Genomic DNA, 20,490 nt, shown 5'->3' with positions numbered 1-20,490 from the left:
AATAATCACATATATAATAGTTTTATTCATAGGGATTTGTGATTAAAACAAAGGAATTATCTTTGATATGTTGTGACAGAATTCCGGAGTAACAATATTTGCATCTCAGAATATGTCTTTGAACTTTGATTCTCCATCATATGAAGATAAATTTATTGTACATTATATTCTGACCATAGATACAGGGAAATTAACCCAAAATCTAATTAATATTCTTCAGTTGTTAAAGGCACCGGTGAAAGGATAGCAGCTTTTGAGAATTAGGTTACAGAAAAACGTGTTGTAGTTCACATTACAGTTAGTGGGATATGTATGGGATCTCTGCTTTCTAACCTTACTTCATATCTTTACCATCCATTTTGAGGAACGTCCTAAGTATGGTGTTGCCTTCTTAACAATAAACTGGTAGTTAAACATTTCATGCCACCTTTCACTTAAACAATTCCTTACTTCATACATAAAGCTCACTTGTATTATCAGTGTTCACTTGGAGTCCTGCTGGTTTTTAAATATATAAGGACTTGGAATATACCAGCTTGGTTGGTCACCACCCTTATTTAGGCTGCTCATAGATTAAGATGCCACAAATTGTAGATACTGATTGCTGTTTTTGAGTACTTTCTATTCTCTGATTTTGCTTAAAACTTAAATGACCAAAGTTGGAGTCTTCAGTCAAAATCAAATGAATATTATTTTTTGTTCAGATGTATGGTCAAATTCATCTTTTGTTTAAAAGCATCATTGCTTATTGTAATATACATCGTCCAGCCTGTCCAGTATTTTAGCACAGGTATTTGTAATGGCAATCCACTGTTCTTACTGAAGTCGCTGATGCAGATGTCACTGTTATGATATAGGTCATGTATTCCTCTGGAGTATCTTATAAATATTCAGATTTTCAAAACTAGCTAGCTGCTTCAGGAAATCCACAGCTAGCAGCAGAGACATGAGGAGAGCAGCAGATGCATTTTTTAAGTTGGGCTTACAGAAATGGAAGAGACCAACATTTTTGAGCATTTTAATTGGTTTTTACAGCCATTGTTTCCTGCATGACCATTGGGTTAATATATCACTGATTAAGATTTTAAAAGTCCAGTTCACTTTCAGATAAATAATATTTCTATGTTTTTTTAATGGAGAAAAAATATATTGTCATCAGATGACTCACAATTTAAACACAGATGCTTTACATCTATGAGAATATTGAATGAGGCTTTATGCCCAAGTGTGTGTATTCTGGAGCAGTATCTTTTTGCAGAGTTGACTGCTCTCTAATCATAAAAAGTACATCGTTGAATATTATGTGGAATTGGTTATTTTAGTGCTTTTTCTTAATGAAAAGACTTCAGAGAAAATCTGTGAGTAGAAAATTCTGATGAGCTGTGTGGGAAACACTTTTCCCATTTCATGGCAGGTTTCATGATTTAAAAATATGTTCCTTTCTATAACAGGTTAAATTCATAATCTTTCAGAGTTTTCTATGAAAAATGTGTGAAAGTGGGATACTCAAGAATGGGGTAATGTATTTACTGCAGCATCCCATGTTAATTTAAGAATCATTGAATTAAAAAGTCATGATCTCGTGCTCTGATAGCTTTTAAAATATTTGTTCAAAGTAGACCAGGTCCAAAAGAGAGACTGAGAGAGGCCAGCTTTGTATATCCGGGTGTTGAGAGCACTTACCAGAGCTGTGGTAGAATAAGGTTCACATTTCTATTCTGCACTTGAGAGAATATGACCTGAAACAATATTTCCTACATCCCAAGTATGCATCTGAAGGGACAGGCATCAAATTTTCTGTCTTCCTCGTTTGACCGGAATTCCCACCCTCACTTGGGTGTTTTTGTGGCAAGTTTTGATGGCAAGTTTTCCCAACAACTTTTTTTTTTAAATTAGGATTCCCCAGTTTCATCATTCTGAATCCACTCCATGTAATCAGTTTGACCCTTCATCTTTTCTATAGCTAAGACACCTTCAGAACACAGTATGCAACTAATGCATACTGAAATTTAATGTATAATTTAACGAATTAATCTGTGGAGTACATATACCTAGTGTTTTGTGTTTTTATTTTAGATGCTAATTCATTTTAAAACCCTGATGTGTTCAAAGCAGAATTTGTGAAATCACCAATGCCCTACTCTGCACATCTCTTAAGAAGTTGTAAGAAATCACATCGGGCACATGGGAGACTAAATATTTGGTGTTTCATCCCAACATAGCTTTACCTAGAGCAATGAGCACAATGAAGCACTGCCTCCTCAAGACTCCTGAAGGTCTCCCTGTCCCTGACAGGAGCGTAGCTCTTATCTTTGATGGGGAGGAAGGCTGACCTGTATTTCTTTTTCATTCTAGTCTTCCACTAGGACTGCAAAACCTGATGCTCATTTAGAGTGGCTGCAGAGATCAGAGCAGGTGCTACTGCCTGACTTTCATTACCTTCTTCTGTAGCAGCTTTATAAATGAGATTATTTCCCCTCTCTTCCAGTGGTGATTTGGCTTTTTATGATCCCCATCTTGTTTTTATCCAGCCCACTGAGGTCAGTGGAAAGACTTATTCAATTCAGTGCAATTTGGATCAGGTCTGGTATGACTTTGGTGTAGTCAAATGGGATACTGTGAATGAATGTTGTTACTGGTTGATATTCTTCTGCTCCTCTAGTATAGGGTGGTGAGCTTTTTTTCCTTGGTTTCTGCAAAAAGAGAAAGATAGAAATAGTGATCTTCATTCCTTATGCATTGTAGATTGTGATAATTTGCATATTTAAATTTATATTTTGAAAGGATATACTGTTTGAAGAGGATTAATACAAAAAATTATCTTGATATAATGGTAGATTAAACATAACTGAAGAAAGGTGGTAAAGTGGAGTGGAAACCTCCTGGGAATAACAGCCAGAACATGCTTTTGGGAGAATGCTCAGTCATATTAGCGTGCAATGCATAGCTTGTCTTTAAATATTTTTTGTAAAAATGTACATACAATATGAGATTAAATTTATTAGTGGTAGTCATTATATTTTCCACTATGTCAACATTTTGCACTTTTAGACTCCTAAAAGGAATATTTTCCCATCCCAAATCTAGCTGCTTTTAAGGAAATCTGCCCTGGTGGAATGGGTTATACGGTTTCTGGCCCTCACAGAAACAAGCTATATCATCACCCTGCAGTTAGAGTACAGCCACCTGTCATTGGCAAGACCCCGATTACTCAACCTGTTGCTAAAGGTACTTCTCCTCCACCTCTCCCAGCAAAGGAAGAGCCAGTGGAGGCACTGACCTTCTCACAGAAAAGTGAGACTGAGATGGCTGTGCAAGAAGGTGAGAGTGGGAAAATTTAGTCTTTCTATATTTCTATGCATGTGTCTTCAATGGTATGTTTCTTTGCGGAGTAGCTGTGCCGGACGAAGAGGTGTCTCTTCCCACAGCAGCGTTCCATGTCATGGAGTGTATTGTGTTATGTGATTTACTTCTGAAATTTTATGTATAGCTCCTACCAGATGCTGAGAACACCAAGGGGAGAGAGAGTGCTTTAATCTCATTAATTTTTATTATAAGAAATAGTACATATTTGTTGTAAGACTTTTATAAATATATTTATAATCTCTAACATATGAAAAAGGACAACTCAGGCTTTGATTTACTAGTATTTAGGGTGGCAGAAGCTAAGAGGTTTTCATTGTCTTCCTTCTGTACACTCCTGTAGATTAGCACCACCTGATGTGGGCATGCTTCCCCTTCATACGGTCTGTGCACGCCCGGACATGGCCATGTTGGATCAGCCCCTCTCTGCTGGGCTGTTTGACAATTAGTTGACTCCTCTAAGATATTTTTCTCAGACTTCGTTTTCTGCAAGCTCCTCTAAAAACTTGTAGCAGCCGAGATTGTCCTGAGTCTAAAACAAATGCAGAAGCAAAGAAATGCAGAAAGCAGCACTGCTATAAATACATTGCCAGCAGACTTAGGGTGAACTAACTGTAGACAAGGAGGGATACATTGCTGAAGAACCCTCTCATGGTATTGACTTCTTAATAGGTTATTCCCAAGTAACAATTATGTATCTGTATGTCAGGCTGTTATTAGGAAGAGTTTCAGTCAATTAACTGTGCAAAATTCTGTGCGACACGGGTTACTTTGCAGTTAAAATCACTGCTCTGGTTTTGCTTTCAAAAAGAAAATGGAGCTAAACTGAATCTGGAGAGAAAAATAAGCAATTCAAATATACTTATGGACTGTGCTGGATTATAAAATCTCGCATAAACCTCTGGACTTTTCTGTGTTACAAAATGGCAAAAAAGTGATGTGTCATTTGCTAAAATATTACTTCAGTAATTGGAAAGATTGCCACATTCTAATAAATCTTAGAGAATCTGCATGAAAAAAAAGGAGTATTGTTCTTTTAAAATAAAAAACTTTAAAAAATATGCTTCCTCTAAGTCAGTAATGACACAACAATGTCATAAAATTCCATTTTTGGATATGTTTACATTTGGAATTTTTGAGATTTTATTAGAAGTTCTCCTAGTTCGGATAATCAGCCTCCCTGCTAATACTGAAGAAACTAAAGCAAGAAGAGTGATTTTTTTTTTTTTTTTTTTTTTTTAAAGCTATCCTGTGGAAAATGTTGATGGTGAAAAGAAAAATATTCTTAGTTTTTTACAGAAACATATAGATTTTCATCAGTAAAAGACAAATTCAAAAAAGGCGAACTGCAATGGAAAGTAAAAACTTTAATGAAATTTCTACCTCTCCTTCCCAGAAAAAAAAGTCACTTTTGTAGAGAAAAAAAAAACAACCCAAACCACTCTTGCTTGCTTAAAGAAAAGGCAAATTTCAAAACTTGATTTTTTTTTTTTTACAATAAATTCTTGCAAACTTATTAACGGTTTGTTATATATCATTATGATATTAATTTGCCTTTAAAATAATTACAGATGTTGATATTCCTTGGAAATAATTAAAAAAGTTTAATCAGTGAGTTAATAACCTGTGAGTTTCTCGGATTGTTTCAAAGGAAACGATTGAGAAACCTGTAATGCAGCTGAATATTGAGTAAGTAATTGTAAGCGTTGGTCAGTGTGTAGAATCTTCTGGTTTCAGGTTAGTTTTTACGCTTGCTTCAGGAACGTTACTGCAAGTTTGCACCACTTTGGGATGAGGTTAGAGCCTGAAATTTTTCTGCGATGGCAGCAACCACTTTCAAATGTGCTGGTAGTTTTAAATAGAATGTGTAAGTAAATGCTATGTGAGAATTGATTAATTTTCTTTTTTCTTTCTGGTTTCAGTGGCAACTGCAGCCCCTGATCAGGTAAAAAATGATGTGATTTATCTAGGAATTAGGATGCAGACCATGTGTACAAGATGTAATATGATAACTCTGAAAATGGTTTAGGATTTATGAGGAGCAAAAAGCTCACTGTGGACTTACAGTATAAACTCTGAGGCAAAAAGAGCTTGTGTTATTATTATATATAAAAACAGGCAGGTAGTGAGGTACAGGAAAGAGATTACTTTAACCTCTCTTTAGGGCATTGGTGGAGGGTCTAGTACTGTGTTGTTCTGTCCCATTCTGGTGCCTGTATTTTAAAGAGGATATTGGAAAATGCAGACAGTATGAAGGAGAGACACAGATATTGACAGCTAGAGAAAATGAGTTGGAGAGAAACAGTATGAAGCTTGGAGAAGCATTTGTGACACCTGCTTAAGAGACTTGTATTAATGCCTAAGTTAGTTTCCTAGGGGTTTTTTGGGTTGGTGTGTATTTGGTGGAGAAGAGCAGGTATGTATCTGTGTTAAGTCCCCCATTCTGGAGGTTCCAGGTTTCCTGTGCTTAAGATAATGGAATTCATTAGGAATAACTGCAGCCGTACTTCATTTGCTTTTCCTAAAGACTTACAAGTATCTAACACTTTTATGAAAATAAGATGATCAGTGCAATAGCTAAGAGAGAACCTTTCACAGTGGTCAAAGACTTAGAGACATATGTGATTGTATACTTTTGTGTAGTGCTGAACTGCAGTTAAATACTCTTCAGAAGCAATTAAAGACTAGAGGATGGGAGAACTATGGAGGGACAAAGCCAAAGATACAATTAGAAGCTCCTTGAAGTGGCTTCTTCAAGTAAAATCAATGTTAAATTGTATGCCATTGTGTAAACATAGTATTCCATGTTCTTTCAGGCTTAAATTGGTGGTAATTAATGATCTGCTACCAAAAGGCACTCATGTGAGAATGTTAGCAGCATCTCAAGCCAGGAGTTTGTGGGTTGTTATGACAGCTGAATTAAGAGAATGTTTTCACAATGTAAATTTTTAATAATTCTTGTAGGAATTAGCTTCCCTTGATCAAGAAAAGCAGCCTCATCTAGAGCCTGGACAGCCTCAGCTTTCTCCTGGAATTTCAACAATTAACCTGCATCCACAGTTTCCAGGTAACTTGTTTTAACTTGTCTTTCAGTATGAGAGAGTGCTTACAATTCTTCAAAGAATGGGAAGGTAGCAATTGTAACAGAGGTTAATGAAAAATTGATTGCAGCTTCACAAGCAATTTTTCCATTAGCAGAATAGAGAAAAAAAAACAATCATGGAAGCTGAAGTGGGAGGAATTGAGAGGTTGACACTGGCTGGGTGACTTGTCAGGAGACAAAGGCATGTTTTAGGCAAAAGTGATATCCTGGATTATGTACATGAGAATTTTAATGTCAGCAGAGTTGAGGCCTTATACCCCTTTCAAGTGGAGACTTTACTTAGGTGCCTCCTTGTAGATTTATGCATAACTTTCACTGCAAAAGTTTTACTATTGTGCTTGCTTTCTTTAGCATCTCAGGTTTTTTTCACAAGCAGTAGAATGATGGAAAACCCAATTATACTTTTTTTTATACTCCAGATCTAAGCAGAATAAACTAATGAAAAGCTCCATAAGTGTCTGGCTCGTTCAGTATCATGTGTGAATTCTTTAAGGGTTTTTTTTTTTAATGCTTTAAGGTTGTTTTTTTTTATGTGATTGATTTCCATTCCATGTCACACAGTAGTGATTGAGAAGACATCTCCTCCTCTGCCTGTTGAAGTTGCTCCTGAAATCTCTACTTCGAGTGCAAGTCAAGTAATTGCACCTACTCAAGTTACAGGTATTGTACTTCCTTTTTAGAACTAAAATAAATTAAGAAATGACTCTGAGTTCCTGACACTATAACTTGTTTCATGCTACTTCTGAATTATAATAGCAAAGAGAATATGTCTGTAGAACAGAAAGGAATACTCTGGGGAGACATAGAAAGTACAGAACAGCACAGCAATGAGGGTACTGTCCACAGAACCAGGACTGGGCCCTCCCAGGATGTATCTGCCATTTTTGTGCCCACAAATAAATAATAGAAGGAAAAATTAATAATTCCACCTCAAACTACATGATCTGCACCTGAAGTCCAGAACTGAAGACTTCTTGGCCACAAGTCAAGTCTTTAGACAATCTGCACTTGTGTTCATGAAGTATATGTGATCGTGTTCTTTGAGAGATGTAGACTTCGTGGGATGTATATCAGCATGTTCTACAAAAAGCAGATGGGGAGTTACTGTAAGATCTATTTTGAAATGTTCTTTTTACATTAGTGCTTCTTCCTTTTTTGATGTATTAAAGTTGTCTTTTCTACATCCATGTGTCAAGAAGTGAAAAAACGGAAATGCAAGTAATGCTTCTGTCATAGCTGAAACTTGTCTAAGTGATGGCTGTGTCCAAAAGGTGTGAAAATTTCACTTGCTGTAAATTTGAAAACAAAAAAGTGAATGTACTGTGTGTGTATACATGAGAGCATTACAATGTCGCATTGGCTAGTCTCAGAATTAACACAGGCTTTGAAGAAATTGTGCAATATCCAGGGAAATACTTTAAGATGCAGTATTGTATATAGAATCATAGAGTCATTTTGGTTGGAAAAGACCTTTAAGATCATCAGGTCCAACCGTTACCCTAGCACTGCCAAGTCCACTACTAAACCATGTCCCTAAGCACCACATCTACCCATCTTTTAAGTACCTCCAGGGATGGTGACTCCACCACTTCCCTGGGTAGCCTGTTCCAATGTTTGACAACCCTTTGCGTGAAGAAATTTTTCCTGATATCCAATGTAAACCTCTCCTGGTGCAACTTGAGGCCATTTCCTCTCATCCTATCACTTGTTACTTGGGAGAAGAGACCTACACCCACCTCACTACAACCTCCTTTCAGGTAGTTGTAGAGAGCAGTAAGGTCTCCCCTCAGCCTCCTTTTCTCTAGACTAAGCAACCCCAGTTCCCTCAGCCTCTTCTCATCAGACTTTTTCTCTAGACCCTTCACCAGCTTTGTTGCCCTTCTTTGGACTTGCTCCAGCACCTCAATGTCTTTCTTGTAGTGAGAGGCCCAAAACTGAACACAGTATTCAGGATGCAGCCTCACCAGTGCCAAGCACAGGGGGATGATCACTTCCCTAGTCCTGCTGGCCACACTAGTTCTGATACAAGTCAGGATGCTGTTGGCCTTCTTGGTCACCTGGGCACACCGCTGGCTCATGTTCAGCTGGCTATAAATCAACACCCCCAGGTCCTTTTCTGCCAGGCAGCTTTCCAGCCACTCTTCCTCAAGTCTGTAGTGGTGTATGGGGTCGTTGTGAGCAAAGTGCAGGACCCGACACTTGGCCTCTGCAGAGCCTTCCTACCCTACAGCAAATCAACACTCTCACCTAACTTGGTGTCATCTGGGATTCTCTCGTCCAGATCATTGATAAAGATATTAAAGAGAACTGGTCCCAATACTGAGCCCTGGGGAATACCACTTGTGACCGTCCACCAACTGGATTTAACCCCATTCACGACAACTCTTTGGGCCCAGCCATCCATCCAGTTTTTTATCCAGTGAAGCGTACACCCATCCAAGCCATGAGCAAACAGTTTTCCCAGGAGAATGCTGTGGGAAACAGTGTCAAAGGCTTTACTAAAGTTTAGGTAGACAACATCTACAGCCTTTCCCTCATCCACTAAGTGGGTCACCTTGTCATAGAAGGAGATTAGGTTAGTCAAGCAGGACCTGCCTTTCATAAACCCATGCTGACTGGGCCTGATCGCCTGGTTGTCCTGTATGTACCCCGTGATGGCACTCAAGATGATCTGCTCCATAACCTTTCCTGACACCGAGGTCAGTCTGACAGGCCTGTACTTCCCCGGATCCTCCTTCTGGCTCTTCTTGTAGATGGGTGTCACATTTGCTAACCTCCAGTCAACTGGGACCTCCCCAGTTAGCCAGGACTGCTGATAAATGATGGAAAGTGGCTTGTTGAGCATTTTCGCCAGCTCCCTCAGTACCCTTGGGTGAATCCCATCTGGCCCCATAGACTCGTGTGTGTCTAAGTGGTGTAACAGGTTGCTAACCATTTCCCCATGGATTATGGCGGCTTCACTCTGCTCCCTGTCCCTCTCTTCCAGCTCAGGGAGCTGAGTACCTGGAGAAAACTGATGTTACTACTGAAGACTGAGGCAAAGGCGGCATTAAGCACCTCAGCCTTTTCCTCATCTATTGTCACTGTTTCCCCCTGCATCCAGTAAAGGATGGAGATTCTCCCTAGCCCTCCTCTTGCTAAAGAGGAGGTTGCTAAAATATTTATAGGAACATTTTTTATTGTCTTTTACAGCAGTGGCCAGATTAAGTTCTAGTTGGGCTTTGTCCATTCTAATTTTCTCCCTGCATAGCCTCACAACATCTTTGTAGTCCTCCTGAGTCACCTGCCCCTGCTTCCAAATGTCATAAAGTCTCTTTTTTTTTTCCTGAGTTCCAGCCAAAGCTCTCTGTTCAGCCAGGCTGGTCTTCCCCACCAGCTCATCTTTTGGTACATGGGGATGGCCTGCTCCGTGCCTTTAAGATTTCCATCTTGAAGAGTGTCCAGCCTTCCTGGACTCCTTTGCCCTTCAGGACTGTCTCCCAAGGGACTCTGCCAGCCAGGCTCCTAAACAGGCCAAAGTCTGCTCTGTGGAAGTCCAAGGTAGCAGTTCTGCTGATCCTTCTCCTTACTTCTCCAAGAATTGAAAACTATCGTTTTGTGATCGCTATGCCCAAGACAGCCTCCAACCGTCATATCACCCACAAGTCCTTCTCTGTTCGCAAGCAACAGGTCCATCGAGGCACCTTCCCCAGTTAGCTCACTCACCAGCTGTGTGAGAAAGTTATCTCCCACACACGCCAGGAACCTCCTAGACTGTTTCCTCTCCACTGTTGTATTTCCAGCTGACATCCGGTAAGTTGAAGTCCCTCACGAGAAGGGCTAGCGACTGTGAGAGTTCTCCCAGCTGCTTATAGAGTATTTCATCTGCCTCTTCATCCTGGTTGGGTGGTCTGTAACAGACTTCCACCATGATATCTGCCTTGTTGGCCTTCCCCCAATTCTTACCCATAAACACTCAACCCTATCATCACCATCCTCAAGCTCTAGACAGTCAAAACACTCCCTGACATAGAGGGCCACCCCACCACCTCTCCTACCTTGTCTATCTCATCTGAAGAGTTTATAGCCATCCATCACAGCAGTCCAGTTGTGCAAGTCATCCCACCATGTTTCCGTGATGGCAACTATGTCATAGTTTTCCTGCTGCACAATGGCTGCTGGCTCCTCCTGTTTGTTGACCATGCTGCATGCATTGGTGTAGGTGCACTTCAGCTAGGCTATTGATCCTGCCACCTTTGTCGGGGGAGAAGCCCTAATTCCTGTATGAAGAATTCTCAGGTGCTTCCATGATTTCTAACCCATCAATAACCCTTTTATCTTTGCTGTCACATGGTTCTCCATCCCCTACCTCCACTGAGACGGCAGACCGAAGAACCTCACTAGCATACCATCCCACAAACACTGGTGTGCTGCCCGCAGGCTTATCTCTAGCAAGCCTGGTTTTATCACTTTCCCCCTTCAAATCTAGTTTAAAGCTCTTTCAGTGAACCCTGCTAACTCCTGCACAAAGATCCTTTTCCCCCTTTGAGACAGGTGTACCCCATCTGTCACCAGCAGGCTTGGTATTGTGGAGGCTGACCCGTGATCAAAAACCCCAAAATTCATATAGCAGAGATATCTAAACCTACCAAGAGGTTTCCCAGTTTGCATTCACAGGGAGAAACTGCACATGCTTTAATAAAAGTTTAACTCTTCAAAGATAGCTTTCCTTCGTGCAGGAATGGATTTTTGAGTTGCACGCAACATGCACAGGTTCTAAATCACCCAGTTGTTTGAAGTATGATTCTGTCTGCAGTTAAATCCTCTTGAATCTACTGTAAGAGTAGAGAAAGTATCCTGTCCTGTAAGCATTCATCTTCTTCCCTCAATTAACTATAGTTAGTTTGTCAGTCCCATATGAAAGTTCTACTAATAGTAATTGTCAAACCAGAATTTGGAAGTCAGCTCTGCTGTGACTGTGCCCCTTCTGCCAGCCAGCTCCTTGCTTCCTTACGGGGGGAGGAGGTTACCCTCCTGGGAACTCACATCAGTTAGAAAAAAATGGTAATTTTCCATGTTATGCTGTTTTTTCTTTCCTCAGGAAAAGGAGTGGAACTAGAAATTGCTGTGTTCTATAAACAAATACATCAATCTGGTGTTCAGATACAGTTCCAAGTGTAGTTCAGATATTTAAGAGACAGTAAAGTACAAATAAAGTAAGATTTGTAGGACAAAATCCTAAACTGATTTTAAAAAACTGAATGCAGTTAGAGTTGAGATGGTTTTGAGTGCCTTAATTCTGTACTTTAAGATTTAGTTAAATTTAAATGTAACCTGTTTCTAAATAGTCTGGATAAATGATTCTTCTTTACGGATGGTAACTTCTTTTTCAGGAATTACGATTTCATGCTGATGTATAACCTTGGTTTAAATTGCAACTAAACAGTCATTAGTATTTTTTGCAGTAACACATATAATTTGAGAATTTGTAAAACTGCTTTAAGAGTTTAGCATCCAATGCTGCCCATATCTGAATCTCCTTATCTTACAAAATATATCCAAGCCATTAACAGATGGGTATTCTGTAAAAACAATCAGAAACCCACTACAGTTATTTTCTTAACCTTTGATGCAAAGGGTAAATTGTATAAATATTTATTTTATGTTATCTTCATTTTACTTTATTTTTTATGTACCCATTTATAGATCTTGGATGGGATATGAGAATATGTCACTAGCAAAAGCCTAGATGGTTTCTAGATTCTTCCAGATAAGGTATCCATTACAGAAACTCAGGACTTAAAAACTTGATTTACAGTTGTTTTCAGGCCTGATCTTTCTACTTGCTTTACAGAATATTGTGTACTTACTGAACTATGTGGAAGAGTTTAACATTAAACTTTTTTTTGTTTCCTTAGAAATCAACGAATGTACAGTTAATCCTGATATCTGTGGAGCAGGACACTGTGTTAATTTGCCTGTGGGATACACTTGCATCTGCTACGAGGGGTACAGACTTAACGATCAGCAGACAAAGTGCTCTGGTATGAATGGACGCTTTCAAAAATCTGAAATAACTGTGCTATGAAATGATTGAAATGTAGAGTCTGGTCAGGGGAAATATGCTACAGTGTAGTCGGGAGTTGCTTCCTCTACTGAATGCTTCCAAAATACACAGAAACTGGTTTTTGTATGTCAAATAAAATTTGCCAGCTAGTCTCTGATATAGCCTTTCAGCTGCTCAGAACTGAACATAAATTTAATTAAATTGAATGTACACATTTCCCATTGTGAGAGGAGAGAAAAAGTGATTAGACAGACCATCTCTTCTCAGCTTTATATCAAGTATCTAAAATCATCAGTCTGCTAGGAAGAAATACACTTCTGTTTGGAGAAAGAATGACCAAATTAGTGCCTGTTTCTCAGAATGATTTGCCCAGCTACCAGCTCTGCAGCTGGACTAAATCCAGTCATTTTGTTAGATTTTTCTTTTCAACCTTCTGCTGAAAAGAGAAGGTATATTGTAAACATCCCAGAAGCACATTAGGAGATCTGCAAAGTGAGGTCTTCATACCCTTCAAAGCTAGTAAGTTCTGGAACAGAAGGCTCTGATGAACATGAGGCAGAGCCCAGACTGGCTCTACATAAGCTGTTTCAGATTTTGAAGCAGCTGTATCGGTATCTTTCCTTCACTCAGAGTGTGCTGGTTCCTCTGTAACTTGGATCAGAAAGAGTTTATTACATCACGTTGCCAGATTATGCACTATCAACTTTTCATGCTACCAAAAGTTCAGTAACTTCACACTCATACACATGCTATCAGGTGCAACTACAGTATTAAAAAATAATTTACACACATACACAGCCAAATGGTAACTTAAAATCTTTCAGTTTCATCTGAATTGTGCTACTGTTCCATGCTTGCAGCTTGTGCTCAGCTTGCACTCAGCGTAGTGTTTTGAGTAGTAATCATGTCACATTCTTCAGGCCCATGTGATATTATTATAGTCTAAGCCAATAAGAGCATTTTTTCCCAACCAAAACTATTTAATGCATCTTTTTTGCAGCTCTGAGGGAGAGGAAAACACACTTTTTCAAATAGTTAAAATAATTACAAGATCAGTCTTTTGAAAAGCATGGCATAGAATGCACAAACATATTTTTCTATAGTCTTATGTTTTTATTTCTTTTATAGATATTAATGAGTGTAATCAGGCACCCCATCTCTGTTCCCTTGGACGCTGTGAAAATACAGAAGGAAGTTTCCTCTGTATTTGCCAAGCTGGATTCATGGCCAGTGAAGATGGAACCGACTGTGTTGGTGATTACTGGTCTCCTTTATAGAAAATAAAAATATAAAAATGAATCAAAAAGCTTATCTAAAACCCCCTAACATCCCCTTTTCAGCTTTTTTCCTCAATGTCATTGGTACTGGACTGATGCCTGTAAGTGTTTTTAACTGTCTCTTGCCAGGTATTGTGGTGAGGAAAATACTTGAGTGGATCCTACTACTTTTCAAAATGATTATTTGTTAAAAAACAAGAATTTATTCAGTATCATGCTTGTTTAGGAAAATTACCATTTAGTAAAAACACCTTCTGTGTTGGGAAATACAAATATTCAAAACTCTTTCAATCCCTAGGAGCTGTAACAAACCATATTTTTAAATATAGCTGCAAACAGCCATGGACTGCATGGAGAGCAACAGAAACAGACTGAAGTGGCTGTGATCTTCCTCAGGTTACCGTTGCCTTGGGCACAATATACATGCAGTGACACGCATTGTATTTGCAACTAGAGGCAGGGTTGCTCACTGCCCTTCGTCCTACAGCCTGGTTGTTTCTAGATCTCATTCTCTCTGTGATTACAAGCAGTGAGGTAAAGATGGAACTGATCAGCAAGAACAGCTGTAGGGCTGTGGCTTGCAAACAGCTTGAAAATCCAAACTTACTTATCTTTAATTAAAACAGAGTTTAGGGGAGATGCAAGCATTCAGTAATTTCATGGTGAAGCAAAGTTTCTCTTCTCTTTTTCATCTGCAGACTTTGATGAATGTTCAAGACCTCATATTTGCGGGGAAGGCTTTTGTATAAATACTGTTGGCTCATACAGATGTGAATATTGTGATAGTGGATACCAAATGAACAGGAGAGGTGAATGTGAAGGTAGGTTTGGACTCTTCACCAGTAGTGATACAGTAACGGTTGCCAAGCCAAACAACTGCAATAGGAAGAGCCATTTGTTCGCATTGACTGCTGTTTCTGATCTCAACAGAAAACTTAACATCATGGGGATTCACCCCAGAGTAATGAAGGAACTGGCAAATGAACTTGCCAAACCACTCTCTATTATCTACCGGCAGTCCTGGCTAACTGGAGAAGTTCCAGCTGACTGGAAATTAGCAAATGTAACACCCATCTACAAGAAGGGCCAGAAGGATGATCCAGGGAACTATAGGCCTGTCAGCCTGACCTCGGTGCCAGGCAAGGTGATGGAACAGATCATCCTGAGTGCCATTACACGGCACATGCAGGACAATCGGGGTATCGGGGCCAGCCAACATGGATTCATGAAAGGCAGGTCCTGCTTGACCACCCTGGTCTCCTTCTATGACCAAGTGACCCGCTTAGTAGATGAGGGCAGGGCTGTGGATGTAGTCTATCTAGACTTCAGTAAGGCATTCGACACTGTCTCCCACAGCATCCTCCTAGACAAACTGGCTGCCCGGGGCTCGGATGGGTGGACTCTTCGATGGGTTAAAAACTGGCTGGATGGCCGAGCCCAGAGAGTGGTGGTGAATGGGGCAAAGTCCAAGTGGCGGCCGGTCACTAGCGGTGTTCCCCAGGGCTCAGTTCTGGGGCCGGTGCTGTTCAATATCTTTATAGATGATCTAGATGTAGGGATTGAGTGCACTCTCAGCAAATTTGCAGATGACACCAAGCTGGGTGGGAGTGTCGATCTGGTGGAGGGTAGGAGGGCCCTACAGAGGGATCTGGACAGGTTAGATAGATGGGCCGAGACCAACGGCATGAGTTTCAACAAGAACAAGTGCTGGGTCTTACACTTTGGCCACAACAACCCCATGCAGCGCTACAGGCTGGGGGAAGAGTGGTTAGAAAGCGGCCCGGCGGAAAGAGACCTGGGGGTGCTGATCGACAGCCGGCTAAACATGAGCCAGCAGTGTGCCCAGGTGGCCAAGAAGGCCAATGGCATCCTGGCCTCTATTAGGAATAGTGTAGCCAGCCGGTCTAGGGAAGTGATCGTCCCTCTGTACTCGGCACTGGTGAGGCCGCACCTTGAATACTGTGCCCAGTTCTGGGCCCCGCACTTCAAGAAAGATGTTGAGGTGTTGGAGCGAGTCCAGAGGAGGGCGACCAAGCTGGTGAAGGGTCTGGAGGGTCTGACCTATGAGGAACGGCTGAGGGAGCTGGGGTTGTTCAGCCTGGAGAAGAGGAGGCTCCGAGGTGACCTTATTGCAGTCTACAACTACCTGAAGGGAGGTTGTAGTGAAGTAGGAGTCGGCCTCTTCTCCCGGGCAACTAGCGATAGGACAAGAGGACACAGCCTCAAGCTTCGCCAGGGGAGGTTCAGGTTGGACATTAGGAAGAATTTCTTTTCAGAAAGGGTTATTAGACATTGGAATGGGCTGCCCAGGGAGGTGGTGGAGTCACCATCTCTGGATGTGTTTAAGAAAAGACTGGACATGGCACTTAGTGCCATGGTCTAGTTGACATGGTGGTGTCAGGGCAACGGTTGGACTCGATGATCCCTGAGGTCTCTTCCAACCTGGTTGATTCTGTGATTCTGTAATATAGTTCTTATTTTTGAAGAAACCTGGTCATTAGATGGAAATATTAACTCAATACAGATTTTTTTCGTGTTTAACTTAATATTTTTTCTACCTGGTATATTTCTTTTAATTCCTTTCAATCTCCATTTGCTATTTGATTTCAGATGGCGTGTCTTGGCACAATGGTTTTATATCTATTTGTGTTCAGAGTTCCCTTTCCCGGTCCCACTCTGTGCTTCTTTCCATGGGTAATTTCTCTAGCTTAATCTGCTGGATTTCGCTCAGAGCTACTTTCTTCATTTAATTTGCCTTCAGATCATTTAACTTTCCCCCTGTACACCAGCTGAAAATGGCAGAATGTTCAAAAGGACATTGCTTGTTTTATCTACAGTATATCTTGGATGATGAAGTGGAGTTACCGTTTATTCACATCACAAAAACAAAGCCAAATGTTACTGCTGTTTGGAATGATTAACATTGCCGGCTGTTCAAGGGAGGGTTATCGCTGTGGCTTGAGCTGCAAAGGGAGAATTCTCAGAGGGTGCAAGATTAAACAAGAAACCTTTTTGAGTACTCTCCAATCTTTTCAGTTATTTGATGTCTGGAACTGCAATTCAATTCCTATTATTTAGATTTAAGAAGTTGCAAAGGAGTTCCCCCACTATAGGCAGAACCATCTCAGGATAGCTATTTTAATAGCTCTTGCTATGGAATCTCTTAACTTCATTGGTAGTCCTTTCCTGCATACTTGATACCAAGTTTCTGTTTCAAAAAAAAAAAAAATCTGTATTTTTTCCTGTATTATAACAGGTAGCAAATGATAAGTTGATTGTTTTTTTTAATTTGGAAATATATATCTAGCAGGTATTTCATGTTGCAGGAGATCCTAGGACATCTGACCTTCAAAACTTCACATTATTTTCCAGTGTAATATTTTTGCCTTTTTTTGCTGTTCTTTTTTCTTTTCTCAGATTGAATTGTGATCTAAAAAACACAAGCAGCCATTTCATTTTAAACACAGTTTTGTTCATGCATTAGTCTAAGTTACTTAGGACAGTATAAAATTGCTAACATGTTAGGTTGCCTAGCAAATATGCAGCTTAACGCTGCTGTGGATGTATTTGCTCCTCTAAGCTTTGCTAAAAGATTCCTCTTTCTATTCAGACAGTTTTTGGTTTTTTAATTTTAATAAATTTTTCACACACTCCACTCTTAGGACTACTTTTTCCAAATCTTCTCTGTCAGTAGGGAATCTGTGATTAAAATAGGCTGGAAATCAGAATATCACAGTGCATCAAATTTCTTATTAACTTGTATTTTAAGTAGTGTGGTGGTAGTCCTTTATCATTTAACTTAACAATATGTAATTTCTGAAACCAAATTCTCTGTTGAAAGTTATTTAAGGTTGCTTAAGGGAAAAACCCTCCTACACTAAATCCATCAAACCAAGGAAATGACACATTCAGGGTATCATTTCGCCATGTCATTACACCTACACGTTATAGTCACCCTACTGACAGATTCCAAATTCCACAAATAACTCCTTTCCACCTCCTCCACACTTCAGAAACAAAGGCAAGAATCCTCCAAGCTGCACACAGTACACACAGTTCACTTACACTTCCTTGCACCATCTCCATTCTGCCTCCAAGCTATACTCACACAAGCTCCGTCATGGGCCTAGCCTGGGAAACATAAAGAGTGCATATATGTTGTTTTTGTAGGGTCTGTTGTTTATGTAGAACAGTGTTATAGGCATAGCTGAAAACCATTGCATATGATTAAGTATTCCTATAAAATCTTCTTGTGATTTCTTTAAGCTTTGCAGCATTTAGACTTTATTTTGACTGAAAATTTCTGTACCAAATACATCATTCATGTGGTGTGTTTTCAGGGCAGACGCAGTCCAGGCAGTTCTGAGAACAGGTTTCAGCAGAAGTGTGGGTTTTTTTGTTAATTAAATAAAAAAATCTCACAGCAGTTTCACTGAGAGACATTTACAGGTCTGCATCGTAGCAGCTGAAGAGGCCTGTTGCTGTTTTTATGAGAAAGTATTCTCAGCTGGACAATCACAATTCTATAAAAAATTGTGATTTGCCCACATCCAGTGACATATTCAGTTCTCTGAAGGTTGGAGCATTATTCAGGTAAATTGCAAGTGTTGGAGGCTACTTTCCTTCTGTGGGCTTGTTCCCAAAACTAGGAGTGAATTGCCTCCCTACTATCTGTGCTGGAGTAGCAGTCCTTAATTGCAGAAGACACAACTGCTAGGCTTGGGGCAGGGAAGGGACAGGAGCTTAGGAAGCTGTGTTTAGAGGTGACTTTGATGATTTCATTAGTTCTGTGCACTGCATGAAGCACGTATTTGGTAGGAAAGATTATAATTATTGTATAATTAAAGATTATATTATAAAATGGTACTCAACTATGGAAGCAGACTGGAATGAGGCTGCACACACAGTTTTAATTCCAGCATCTTCTAATCATTGGTCACTTGACAGCAAATTGTCTTTGAATGTCATTTTTGTGTGTACTCTCTTCTAGATTGCATGTGTTGCATGTATTGTGGGTTTCTTTGATGCAGGATAAGAAATTCTTGGTAGATGCTCAGAGCCTGGACATGAGATCCATGAGTTTTTCAGAACCTGTTTCTTGTTTTATTGCATCAGAATTCCTAGTTTACCCATGACAAGTCCCTCTTATCACTCTGAACATTGCCAGCCTCAGTGATGTGTGTGTTGGTTTTGCCTTCTTTCAGACATAGTTAACTCCCTGCTCCCTGTAAACATCTTTGATTACCATTCACACAATTAAATTTATAGTCTACGTAATACTTACGTGCCGCATAACTCTAGGACACTGGAGAATACCGAATTCCTCTTTGCTTTGAGAAGCCAGAGTTACAGCTTTATTGTTGTTGCAAGGCACTTTAGTCTCTTGAGACTGACTATAGGAAGAACCTCAAGACACTTCAGTATAGTAAAGGGGTGACGTAAGCAAAGTTGTTCTTACCTATCTAAGCCAGAAATCTGATGTGCTGTATGTTATGGAGGGCCTACGAAAGATTCACAGTATAACAGAAAATTCAGATTCTGTTGCAGGTACTATGATCTAATTTATTTCTCAGAGATGCCCCTTTGCTGGTACAAATCTGTGTGAACTTGTACCTTCCTGAGTCTCCAACAGATAAAGTACACAACTCTTTAAATGTATTAGTATAACATGAGCACAGTCAGAATAACCAAATTAGTTTACTGTTCAGTGTTTTGTTATGGCTTTGACCGGTATTTCCTTTTATCTTCTCTTTTGAAGACATTGATGAATGCCGGACTCCAACTACTTGTCCAGATGCACAGTGCATTAATGCTCCTGGCTCTTACCAGTGCATTCCTTGCAGAGCGGGATTCAGAGGCTGGAATGGACAGTGCCATGGTATGTTCAGTACTCTTTGTATCTCTGCTTATAGTTTTTGTTCCTAGATGCTGTATTTCCTACGCCATCAATGTTACAACCTAATGACAGCACTGTGCCCTGGGTCCCCATTTCATTCTATAATAATTGAAAATATTCTATTTTTGAAATGACTTTATGTTCTCAGACACAGTATATATGAGGAAATCATGTTTTACTGTAGATAAATGAACATTGAACCTAGACTGCAAACAATACAATTATCATTACAAAACAAAATTCTTGAAATAGAAAATATGGAGCTGAAAGGAATGTATTATCAGTGAAATGCTAGTAGGCCATTGTTTGGAGGTATTAACAAATGGAAAAAACATGAGAGTGACAACATCAGTGTGACTGGCAGGCTTTTCAATAGGATGTGGGAATTTGCTCACAAAGCATATTAATAAAACTTCTTAATTATCCGTACTTCCAGCAAAACATTCAGCACATCTTAAAGCAGCTTGTGTCACTTTAGGTTAGGTTTTTAGGACAGATTATAGTTTTGTCAATTTTTTTTTTTTTTTTTTTAATTTTAGATTATTTTTTTTCCCAAATCAGTTTTGACTGTTTGAGATATAGGTAAGAAAGAGCAAACTAATCAATTGTACAAAAAGAAATAATCTTTTGCAGTTTTGAGTGCCACTTCCTGGGACACTAGCAGAAGCTTAAATTTGACCTCAGTTGTAAAGGATCTGGTGTCTGTTGTGAATCCTCCTGTCCACTCTGTGTGTAATGCATGCCCTATAATTTGTGATGGTTGGGGTAACCGTGTTACCTAAGCATAGGTGTATAATAACCTACA

General features: G+C 39.7%; 1 protein-coding gene across 6 annotated transcripts in view; it reads left to right on the top strand.

Annotated features, from left to right (window-relative positions):
* LTBP1 (latent transforming growth factor beta binding protein 1) overlaps positions 1 to 20,490 on the top strand; it is a 156,746-nt gene that overhangs the window by 80,373 nt on the left and 55,883 nt on the right. For 4 of the 6 annotated variants that reach the window (XM_068414396.1, XM_068414372.1, XM_068414382.1 and 1 more), the window contains 8 exons: positions 3,088 to 3,321; positions 5,286 to 5,308; positions 6,328 to 6,430; positions 7,028 to 7,126; positions 12,364 to 12,489; positions 13,641 to 13,766; positions 14,488 to 14,610; positions 19,548 to 19,667. In XM_068414396.1, coding sequence (XP_068270497.1) covers positions 3,088 to 3,321; positions 5,286 to 5,308; positions 6,328 to 6,430; positions 7,028 to 7,126; positions 12,364 to 12,489; positions 13,641 to 13,766; positions 14,488 to 14,610; positions 19,548 to 19,667 — 954 coding nt within the window. The remainder of the gene's footprint in view (positions 1 to 3,087; positions 3,322 to 5,285; positions 5,309 to 6,327; positions 6,431 to 7,027; positions 7,127 to 12,363; positions 12,490 to 13,640; positions 13,767 to 14,487; positions 14,611 to 19,547; positions 19,668 to 20,490) is intronic. The other 2 variants (XM_068414406.1, XM_068414387.1) reach the window with 1 other exon arrangement.

The sequence above is a fragment of the Nyctibius grandis genome, chromosome 1, assembly GCF_013368605.1.
Source record: "Nyctibius grandis isolate bNycGra1 chromosome 1, bNycGra1.pri, whole genome shotgun sequence".
Taxonomy (NCBI): domain Eukaryota; kingdom Metazoa; phylum Chordata; class Aves; order Nyctibiiformes; family Nyctibiidae; genus Nyctibius; species Nyctibius grandis.
Note: the sequence above shows the minus strand (reverse complement) of the source record. Positions and strands in the feature narration are given on the sequence as shown.